This window comes from Onychostoma macrolepis, chromosome 25 (assembly GCF_012432095.1).
Source record: "Onychostoma macrolepis isolate SWU-2019 chromosome 25, ASM1243209v1, whole genome shotgun sequence".
Taxonomy (NCBI): Eukaryota; Metazoa; Chordata; class Actinopteri; order Cypriniformes; family Cyprinidae; genus Onychostoma; species Onychostoma macrolepis.
The window spans coordinates 12789417-12801421 of NC_081179.1; the positions used below are offsets into that span (position 1 = coordinate 12789417).

The 12005-nt window shown below is 36.4% G+C and overlaps 1 protein-coding gene across 1 annotated transcript in view; it reads left to right on the plus strand.

Moving 5' to 3' along the window:
* The window catches only part of LOC131533856 (uncharacterized), a 35071-nt gene that overhangs the window by 3579 nt on the left and 19487 nt on the right, over positions 1–12005 (plus strand). Inside the window, exons 4-8 of the mRNA XM_058766282.1 lie at positions 9020–9174; positions 9253–9391; positions 9482–9680; positions 10756–10834; positions 10990–11196. Coding sequence (XP_058622265.1) covers positions 9020–9174; positions 9253–9391; positions 9482–9680; positions 10756–10834; positions 10990–11196 — 779 coding nt within the window. The remainder of the gene's footprint in view (positions 1–9019; positions 9175–9252; positions 9392–9481; positions 9681–10755; positions 10835–10989; positions 11197–12005) is intronic.

Below are 12005 nucleotides of genomic sequence, written 5' to 3' on the forward strand. Positions count from 1 at the left end.
AGTCCAACTGTTAAATTATGAAAAAATGGTTTGCATTCAAACGAAAATAAAGTAACGTTAGTGCAGTAAGAAATTTTTGCACTATTGTTTTTTTTTCATATATATCCACGTCAATGTAATAAATAAAATAATTAAATAAATTATATGAAACATTTCTGCTACAAAACATACAACTGTAACATTATATAAAAAAAAAAAAAAAGTTCAATTCAAAATTGAAAGCTGCCAAGCAGTCATCAATAACTAAATGGAAAATCAGTAAGCATCTCGAAAGAAAGAAAGAAAGAAAGAACAGGCTAAAATCACTTACATTTAACTGAAACAGACAATCAATAGAAAAATTACTATCCATTTTATTCTTCCCGCGATTAGCGCACTCTGGCTAACTCACACCACAGCATTAATGGTTTTGGTTTGTCTCCGTGGCAACGACCTGGGACACGCGCTTGTGTAGAGGAAGAGAGAGAGAGAGAGAGAGCGCGCTCTGACAACAGAAAACGTAACATTTTAATGTTAAATTCAAATCTAGTGATATTAGCTTAGTTATCAGCCACACGGTAACTTTAACACATAGACGTTATTCTGTGTATGTAAAAAAATTAAAATAAATTTTAAAAAAGCAGGCGAGTGTGCCGGCCCAATTTATGAGCGGGGCAGAGCGGCCCACCGGGAATTCTCCCGGTTCTCCCGATGGCCACTCCGGGCCTGGAATCTCCCCTATTGCAATACTCAACTGTTTTTTAAGATGATTTGAGATAAAAAAAAAATATGTGGTTCTTTTATGTGTGTCACGCCATAGGAAATTACGTCACACTAAAGGACAGAAATGGTAGTTATTAAATTATTTATATTTAATTTTGAACGTCAAAGGAGAAAGTTTATTTATTTATTTTTTTGCACTTTATTTATTAATTTTTCAAACATGTTTAGACAAAAAAAAAAAAAAAAAAAAATTCAAACAATTATATAATTATGTATTTTCTTTCCCCACCCTGTTCCACAACCTTAAATTAGCAGAAAGTGAAAAAATAATAAATGAATAACCAAACAACCAAATAAATAATTATATGAATAAATGATTAGCAATAACAGTGCTTACTATGCAAAATAGCAGGATACATTTCAATATTTTGTTATCAAACAGATATATCAAAGTCAATTTTGTTAACAAAAGTAAATAAGTGTTCACAAAAACACACACACAAAGGGGAGGGGGGGTCACTCCAATAGTCTTTCTGTGTAGATATATAAGAATGACATAAGTAAGTATATTAAAGTCAGATGGCCTTTTTGAAACTTTAGTTCTATTAATTAGAAGGTAGGGTCTTCATCTTTTCAAAATATGTAATCATAGGTTTCCAAATTTTATAAAATGTTTGGATGGATCCTTTTTTGACATATTTTATTTTTTCTAGTTTTAAATATATCAAATCACAAATCCACATTGAAGTTTTTGGTAGATTTATTTGATAAGACTAAGGCGTGCACAGGTGGTTGATCCATTTACTCTTTTTAGGGCATCATCATTTCATCAATTACAGAGTCTATATCTTCGGTCCACTTTTCTTTAATTTTTTTCAGTTGAGGTATTGCTTGCAGACACAATTATATTGTATAATGCAGAAATTTGACCTTTAGGGGTTACAGGAATCTGTAAAATTTTATCCATTAGGTAGGGGGTAGGTTAGGAAAGGTGGAACTTTGAGATTGAATAAAATGTCGGACTTGAAAATAACGGAACAGGTTAGATTGTGCTAGCTGACATTTCTGTAAAAGGTCGTTGAAATTAGCGAAAGTGTTATCAATGTAAAAATCACTGCATTTAGCCAATCCAGTACTCTGCCATTGTACGTAGGTGTAGTCTATTTTACCAGCGGGGAATAGAGGGTTGTTACTGAGAGGGCTTAACAAGGAGAAGTCCTTAAGTTTGTACGTTTGTCTAAATTGAGACAATATTTTAAGTGTTGAACTTACGACTGGGTTTGAGGTATACTGATAAGGGGAGAAGGGTAGTTTCATTGTTATTAAGGCGGGAAGTGATGTAGAAATACAAGTATCTGCTTCTGCCTTACACCAATCTTTCTCTGGGAAATTATGACTTTTTGAAGATTTGCTGCCCAGCAATATCCCATAAAATTAGGAAAAGCTAAACCTCCTTGAAATCGCTGTCTTTCCAAAAGGTCTTTATTAATTCTTGGGTTCTTCCCTTTCCATAAAAATGATGTTATAAGCTTATTTAATGTACGAAAAAAGGCTTTTGGGATAAAAACTGGGAAGGACTGGAATAAGTATAAAAATTTAGGTAGGACATTCATTTTAATACACTTCACCTGCTAAAGACAGGTATAATGTGTCCCATCTTTGTAGATCAGTTTTAATTTTATTTATAAGGGGTAAAAAGTTATTTTTATATAGACCTGAAAAAGTTTGAGTAATATGTACTCCTAAGTATTTAAAGCCAGATTAAGAGATATGAAATGGGAGGGATGAAGTTTTAATTTGTAGAGCCAGAGGATTAATGGGAAAGCATACACTTTTAGAAAAATGCAATTCATATCCTGAGAAACTGCCAAAGGCAGAAAGATTTTGCACTATTTTGGGGACATTTTCAACTGGGTTTGAAATATATAACAACAGGTCGTCTGCATATAAAGAAACTCTATGTTCTATACCCATCCTATCAATGCCCTTTATGGACTGTAGAGATTTAAGCATTATAGAAAGAGGTTCTATCGCTAATGCGAAAAGAAGGGGACTTAAAGGGCATCCTTGTCTTGTGCCTCTTAGTATTGGGAAAAATTGTGAGCGTACTTTGTTTGTTATAACAGAGACTTTACGCGTAGAATAAAGCAATTGAATCCAATTTATATATTTCGGGCCAAAGCCAAACCTTTTCAATATTAAAAATAAATAGCCCCACTCAACTCTATCAAATGCTTTTTCTGCATCCAGGGAAACCACAACCTCTACGAGTAACGACCTTTGACAAAACCCATCCGATCCGGAGAAATAATTTCTGGTATGAGAGAATCAATTCTGAAAGCTACAATTTTGGCAAGTATTTTAACATCGACATTTAACAATGAAATTGGTCTATAAGAACTACACAGGGATGGGTCTTTTCCTGGTATTAAAATAAGTGTTATAAATGCCTCTGTAAGGGTTTGTGGTAATTTTACATTTTCTAAAGAATTTTCAAACATTTTCAATAGGAGTGGAGCTATTTTGTGCGCAAAGGCTTTTTAAAATTCTACGGGATATCCGTCTGGACCAGGGGTTTTGCTACTTTGCATTGCATTTATTGAGTCTATGACCTCTTAATAGGCTGTTCTAAATTTTCTTTTTGCTCCAAATTAATTTTCGGAATGTTTAAACCATCTAGAAACATTAACATATTTGAGGTATCTTCTGGAAACTAAGAAGAGTACAAATTAGAGTAATATTCTTTGAAGGTGTCATTAATTTCCTTGGGGTCCATTGTTAGTTGTTGTGATCTGTTTCGAATCTGTGGAATTAGTCTAGAAGCTGACTGACATTTTATCTGATGTGCTAGTAATTGGCTTGCTTTTTCCCCATGTTCATAAAAATTCCCTTTAGCCATAAGTACTGTTGAGTCCTTTCAATTGAAAGTTGATCATATTGCGCTTTAAGTTCCACTCTCTTTTTGAATAACTCTTCTGAAGGAGTTAATGAGACGTGGTTATCTATTTTTGTTGTGGAATCAATGAGTTGTTGTAATTTTGCATTCTTTAGTTTGTTGGTATATGAAGAATAAGCTATGATTTCACCTCTGATGACTACTTTAAATGTTTCCCATAAAGTCGATGGTGATACCTCTTCAAATGTGTTTGTAGCCAAAAAATTATCAATTGCTGTTGATGTACATGTATGGAATTTTTTGTCTGCCAACAGAGTTGGATTCAATCTCCAAGTGGGGCGTTGGTTACTGCAGAGAGTAAATCGTAAATCTAAAAGTAGTGGGGCGTGATCCGATATTATAATGGCAGAGTATTGAGTATTTTTCTAATGAAGGAAGTAGTGTTTTATCAATATAGAAATAATCTATTCTAGAGTAAGATGAATGAACATGAGAGAAATAGGAAAATTCTCTTTTTTGTGGAAATAAAAATCTCCATGGATCCAAACATCCTGTTTGTGCCATAAAAGTTGAGAGAGCTAAAGATAATTTAGATTGTGGCATTGGTTTTGGATTTGAACGATCTAATTTTGAGTTAACAACACAATTTAAATCTCCGCCAAACATTTATTTGTATGTACAGGTGCATCTCAATGAATTAGAATGTCGTGGAAAAGTTCATTTATTTCAGTAATTTAACTCAAATTGTGAAACTCGTGTATTAAATAAATTCAATGCACACAGACTGAAGTAGTTTAAGTCTTTGGTTCTTTTAATCGTGATGATTTAGGCTCACATTTAAGAAAAACCCACCAATTCTCAACAAATTAGAATACTTCATAAGACCAATAAAAAAAAAACATTTTTAGTGAATTGTTGGCCTTCTGGAAAGTATGTTCATTTACTGTATATGTACTCAATACTTGGTTCCTTTTGCTTTAATTACTGCCTCAATTCGGCGTGGCATGGAGGTGATCAGTTTGTGGCACTGCTGAGGTGGTATGGAAGCCCAGGTTTCTTTGACAGTGGCCTTCAGCTCTTCTGCATTGTTGGGTCTGGTGTCTCTCATCTTCCTCTTGACAATACCCCATAGATTCTCTATGGGGTTCAGGTCAGGCGAGTTTGCTGGCCAATCAAGCACACCAACACCATGGTCATTTAACCAGCTTTTGGTACCTTTGGCAGTGTGGGCAGGTGCCAAGTCCTTCTGGAAAATGAAATCAGCGTCTCCTTAAAGCTTGTCAGCAGAAGGAAGCATGAAGTGCTCTAAAATTTCCTTGTAGATGGCTGCGTTGACTGTGGACTTCAGAAAACACAGTGGACCAACACCAGCAGATGACATGGCAGCCCAAATCATCACAGACTGTGGAAACTTGACTTCAAGCAACATGGATTCTGTGCCTCTCCACTCTTCCTCCAGACTCTGGGACCTTGATTTCCAAATGAAATGCAAAATTTACTTTCATCTGAAAAGAGGACTTTGGACCACTGAGCAACAGCCCAGTTCTTTTTCTCCACAGCCCAGGTAAGACGCTTCTGATGTTGTCTCAGCTTCAGAAGTGGCTCGGTAGCCCTTTTCCTGAAGACGTCTGAGCGTGGTGACTCTTGATGCATTGACTCCAGCTTCAGTTCACTCCTTGTGAAGCTCTCACAAGTGTTTGAATCAGCTTTGCTTGACAGTATTCTCAAGCTTGCAGTCATCCCTGTTGCTTGTGCACCTTTTCCTACCCAAATTCTTCCTTCCAGTCAACTTTGCATTTAATATGCTTTGATACAGCACTCTGTAAACAACCACACCTTTCAGTAATGACCCTCTGTGACTTACCCTCTTTGTGGAGGGCGTCAGTGTTCGTCTTCTGGATCATTGCCAAGTCAGCAGTCTTCTCCATTATTGTGGTTTCAAAGAACAAGAGATACCCGGAATTTATACTGTAGAGACGGTCATTTATTGAAACTCAAATGTAAATATTCTAATATTTTGAGATACAGATTTTTGACTTTCATGAGCTGTAAACTCTAATCATCAAAATTAAAACAAAAAAAAACTTTTGAAATGTTTTACTTTACATGCAATGGATCTAAAATATAATAAAGTTTCACTTTTTGAAATAACTTACAAGAAAAAATGAACTTTTTCACGACATTCTAATTTATTGAGATGCACCTGTATTTAAATCTGGTAGATGTGAGATGACTTTATGAATGAAGTTAACATCGTCCCAATTTGGGGCATAAACACATACCAGGACAACAGGGATTTGAAACAGATATGCAGTCACGATAACAAAGTGTCCTTGGGGATCAGAAACACATTTAGATGCATTAAACTGGACTTTCTTATGAATTATAATTGTTGCTCCTCTTGTTTTACTGTTGAAATAGGAATGAAAAATCTGTCCAACCCATGGTTTTCTAAGTCTTACCTGATCTGCTATTTGAAAATGCATTTTCTTGCAGAAATGCTATATCCAAAAAATACACGCTCGTTTATTTGGTCCATTCATACCCTTAACATTCCAGGTAATAAAACAAATAAAAGACCCTCCTTCTTTCTTAAACATGTCACACATCAGTCAGTACTTTTATAAGAATAGATGAATGAAAGAAAGACCATATTTCCACAGGTACAAGTGAGTGATGTTAAAAAAAAAAAAAAAAAAAAAGGCCCCCACAATCTCCCACCCTCTCTCTCAATCAAGCACAAGAAACATTGACCTCTTCCTATATTTGTCTCAAGAACGGAGGCAAATGGTAGGTCCCCATACACGTACCCCCAGTAATCCCTCAAATTACTCAGAACCGTTCCTATCAACGGGGGTATCCCAATCCACTATAACATTTTCTACATCCAGAATTTTTTTACAGAAGTTTACTTTTTACTCCTTGGAGTATCAATACACAGTCATTAAATTTTGTGTTTGTTTGTTTGTTTGTTTTCCAAAACAACAAGTATTTTTCAGACAAGGAAGAACATTAATATTTGAAGCAAGAATTAAATAAAACAAATGTCTTAAAGATACCTATATCTTTTACAAGTCATCCTCGTAGATAGCGGGTAATGTTCTCCACTTAAAGATAAGTTTAGATATTCCGGTTGTCCTTAGGCATTGACCCGTTGGTCGTAGAACTGTTTCGCCTCCTCAGGTGAATTGAATATGAAAGTTTGTTCTTCGACTGTCACTCTCAAGCGAGCTGGGTAAAGCAGCTGGAATCGTATTCCTTTTTGGTAAAGTGATTGCTTTATGCCGTTGAACAAAGCGCGTTTCTTTGACAGGGCAGCGCTGAGATCCGGATATATTCTGACTGCGTTCCCCTTGTACTGGATCTCATGACTCCTAGACCATCGGGGTAGCCTCTCTTTGTCTTGGAACCGGTGGAAGCAAACCACAAATGGACGTGATTTTCGGCCATCTGTCGGTTTTTGACCGGGGGATCAGTGAGCTCTCTCCAGTATTGGTGGTTCGTAGAAGACTTCTGCTCCCGTCACCTGCTTTCAGCATTTTGGAAATGTACTTAATGGGATCTTGATTATTTTCACTTCCTTCTGGATTATTAACAATCCTCAAGTTGGATCTGCGGGATCTATTTTCCAGGTCTTCGATGCGGTCAAACAAGGATGAGTTTTGGGTTTACAGAGTTTTGATAACTTTTTCTGCTGCTATCAGCTTTTCAAAGTTTTCCCCAACTCGGGATTCCATCGACACCAAACGGCCTTGAAAGTCATCTACCGTTTCTCGTAATGCATCTATCGAACTTTGCAAAGGACCAATAAATTCTTGAATTAAACCACAAATGTCTTCTCTGATACTATTTCTTTGTTTTGTTAGTTCAGAAACTAATTTGTCCATGGAGACAGGTTCAATAGTCTCGGATTGTTTCTCTGCATTAGATGAGGTAGCCATGGCTGCTAATTTACCCGCTATGCTAGCGGTTGATCTCGTGGTCGGCGGAGCTGAAGAGTGAGCTTGCTTTTGTTTAGAGTTGCTCATAGTTCTGCGACGTCTTAAGTAACTATTACTGTGATTGTTGCTCTTATATGTCTTATAAATTTTGAAATTTAAAAGATGGATCGGGAGCCCCTGTTCTCTAGCTGTTCACTCCTTCATTGTTATACCGGAAGTCGAGAAAGTTTATTTTGATACAACAATATCAACATGTTTTTTAAACAAAAAAAAAATTATTTTCATCAACAAAATTCAGTCTCTTAGTCAATCAGTATGTTACTTAAACTCTTCTAGCTCTAGTCATTTTGATTCTATTTACTTTCTTTTTCTATTTACTTTCTCTTAGGATATCCTCCATTCTGAGTGGATCCCTGTTACTTTTCTCTATATATTTCCATGTCCTCTCTCTTCCACTAATTTCTCTCCCTCAATTCTTTCTGTCTCAAAAACAAAGTATCACATTTTATACTTATTTTCGTGACACTTTACAGTACAAGTGTTCTGTAAAAACATCAGAAAATAATTGAATGTAATTATTGCATTTAAGAACACTGAAAATGATCAAAAAAGAATAAAAAGTAGTTGAATAAATCTTATTTAATTATTTAAAATGCTTTTTAAAGAGACCTTGTCCTCTGGTGTGACATCTTTGTCCTGTGGTGTGACAGTGCAGGCGTGACACCTGTAACGTAACACTTTTGTAGTGGTTCCAAAAAAGGTAAATATTTGAACAGTTCTGAGACAAAATTGACCATGTGCACACGTCATGGGCTTGACAGGGGGCTTCAGTAACATGACCATGAATGGGGTCCTTCAACTAATTAAAGTTTTCTCTGGAATTGGCTGATTTAAAATCAGGATATGGTGTCACACCAGAGGATATGGTGTCACACCAGAGGACATGGTTTTCAGAGACAAAATGTATCAAGTTCCTACGCTTTCAGAAATATATGGATGAAAAAAATGATTGCCATTTACTAAAATAGACACTTGTACAATTATGCCAGAGGTATTTATTAACATTTTTATGCTTTTCTTTTTCATTTATAAAAGTTGTAATTTATTGAACCATGCTTGGGACAGTCACACCATAGGACAATTTTGAGATTTAGCTCAAAATGTAAAAAAAAATCTAATGACACTGCAGCTTTTATAACAACAGGTCCACGTAGGACAAATAAATGTTTAACCGTATTTTAAATAATGACAATATTAATTATATTCATTTTTATCTTGTGGGACAGTGAAAATGCCATGTCATGTCAACAACCCATTATTGCTGCTTCACTCACACTCCAAGATTCATGAACTAATTCTACAAATGCTTGAATTTCTTATTGCTCAGCTAAGCTTCTCTGTATAAAATTGACCAATGCATTCAGATTGAGAAACATAGTTAAGTATGTGGTGTGTGTGTGTGTGTGTGTGTGTTTTACAGCCCAGGATGAGCTGGCAGGAAAAGGGGTAGCAATACGTGATGACCTTATCACGTTAGAGGTCATGTCACCAGGTGTATGTGACCTCACACTGATCGATCTACCTGGAATTACCAGAGTCCCAGTAAATGGACAACCACAAGATATTGGAAGCCAGGTAGGTTGTATAATCTGATTTTGTAAGCCACATTCAGTACCACTTATTCAGTTTTAAAAATGTCTTCATATATTGTAGATCAAACGTATGATCATGAAATATATTGAGAAGCAAGAGACGATAAACATGGTAGTGTGCCCATGCAACACTGATATTGCAACAACAGAAGCATTAAAAATGGCTCAAGAAGTAGATCCTGATGGCAAAAGAACTGTTGGTAATGCAGCACATAATCCACAATACCTAAAATGAGCAGCTGTGTCAGCAAATTCCCATTTTACTAAATAACTGTTTTTCATTCACACAGCCATTTTGACCAAGCCAGACCTCATAGATAAAGGAACAGAAAAGAGAATTTTGAGAATTGTCAGCAATGAAGTGATTCCTCTCCGCAAAGGTTACATTATGGTGAAGTGTAGAGGACAACAGCAGATCGATGATAACATTTCTCTAGAGGAGTCAGCGGATATGGAGAGAGACTTCTTCCAAAACCATGAACATTTCAGGTTATAACATCAAAAGAATATAATGTTACTTTGTGTTCCCTAAAATTTGTGTCATTAACCCTTTAACGCGTACGATCACACCGGTGTGATCAGTCTTGGCTGGTCCCTGGAGCGTACGATCACACCGGTGTGATTGGAACTTTCATTGAGTCACGTCATCAACTGCTGAAATGCAAATCTGCTTTCTGGCGCGGAGCCAGATCAGACGCGCGAGCGCTTGTAATATTATCACTTATTCAGTGTTTTCAACCATATAATGCTTATTTCAGATTTCAGACATTTAAATACACATAAGTACTAGCAAAGCCATACATTTATAGTTTGTAAAATATGCACTGATGTCTATGGAAGCAGCAATAATGATCCTTACAAATATAATCTGACGACATGTTTTTATTGATATCATATACAGATTGTGTAGATACTTTAAAGTTTACTCTGCTCCTCTCCCAGTTTACTGGAGACTTACTTTAACGTGTTTCGGGAGGAGAGGATTAATTTACGTGTTATAAATCCCACAGCTGGATTCAGCGCGAGCAAACATGGCGGCGCCCATCACCCGGTATAGATCAACTAACACGATCATTATAAAAGTGTTTAAACAACCAAACACATTTACTTGCATATATTTCAGAATCGGAATATCAGATATTTAATAATATAGCGAGTATGTTTGTGAATATTAATAATAAAAAAAGTAAAAACGAAATAAAAGCAATCCATGTGTCATACAGCGCTATTACGGCTGCGGTGTGTCACATGACAAGCATGACGCGTCGCCATGGAAACAATAAGGCTATAAGTTCTAAAATAACGGTCGCCTAAAAAAACTCACGCCGGGGGCTCAGATAGAATATTTTAAACTCACGTGTGAAAGGGTTAAGACTTGATTTATTATGTTTCAATCATGTTACTTTGTTTTCACATTCCAACAGTTTTCTATCATGGTAGTATACTGAAGTTACAAAAATATGCGCCTCACTTTGGCCATCAGAAGTGCTATTATATATTTTTAGTAAGGTTCACTATGGCCAAAGCACAGTTTTTGTTTGATAAAATATCTGGTTATCTACAGTTGCCTCTTGCAAGAGGAAAAAGCAACTATTAAAAGTCTTGCTGTCAAACTGTCTCAGCATCTGGTCGATCATATCAAAGTAAGTTTCTAAACGTCTTACTCTAAAGACCTATTCATATAACTTTTTTACTACATCTATTGAGTGTATTCACATATGCATTGTGTGAAAAAGTGAAGAAGTGTTGTGTATCAAATTTTGTGTGTGTGTGTGTTTTTTTTTTTTTTATTTGTCAGAAATCACTGCGACAGCTCAACGAACAGATAAAAAAGAAGTTGTGGGATCTGAGGAATGAGCTGAAAGAGTGCGAGGCTGGACCGCCACAGGACCCTAGGGGAGCCAAAAAATTCCTCATTCAAGTAAGAACTTTAAGAACTGAATTATTTTCTGCTGAAGATCAACAGATTCAAAACATGAAGAATTTAAAACATCTTGCTATATCAGTGCAAATAAAAGTTGAGAAATTAGTGTATATAGTCTAAATACATGTATACAGAAAATCGACTATGTAGTCCATGTCACATGTTGTACGAGCCTGTGAGTTATTGTTTCATGTTATTTGTTTATGCACTTATGTATTGTATATTGTATAATGTTTATTATTCTCCCCTAATAAGATAATGAGGTGGGCTGAACCCGCAACATCTGTGATTTAGTCAGGTAGTGATGAGGTAGAGGCGTGGCCTATGGGGAAAGGGACACAGTTTTGAGACCGTGTTGGGAGCTGTGTTGATCCCCGTTCTCTTTTTCGATGTTATGTAATTGTTTGTCCAATAAATGATGAAATGAGCGGAACACGCGTCGACTGTAATTCCCCGCAGTTGGAAGGTCACTAGTCTCAAAACTTCCTGGATTGTATACGGAAGACGCCGACATCCCTGCTGGAGTCACGTTGGACACGGAGAGGCGGATATAGCGCAATCCTGGACGGCATGAGAAATCGCCGCTCCGTGAGTAATGAGCCGGTTGGCGAACTTATTTAACTTCAGCGTTTGGGAAAGTTCAGTATCGGCCCACTATGTGTAAGGTATGAAATGTCTGAAGATTGTGAAGATTGCCGATGTGTTGAATCTGAGTTTGTATATAAATACAGTGACATGAAGATGGGTCGGTGAGCAAATGAAATGAAACTGAGGGAATGAACTGGCAGGAATAAAGATTACTGTTTCAAAATATCTGATGGGTCTGAGGATGCCAGTATGGGTGATCAAAATTTGAAAACATTAAGTGCATCGCGCAGAGGGAAGCTTGG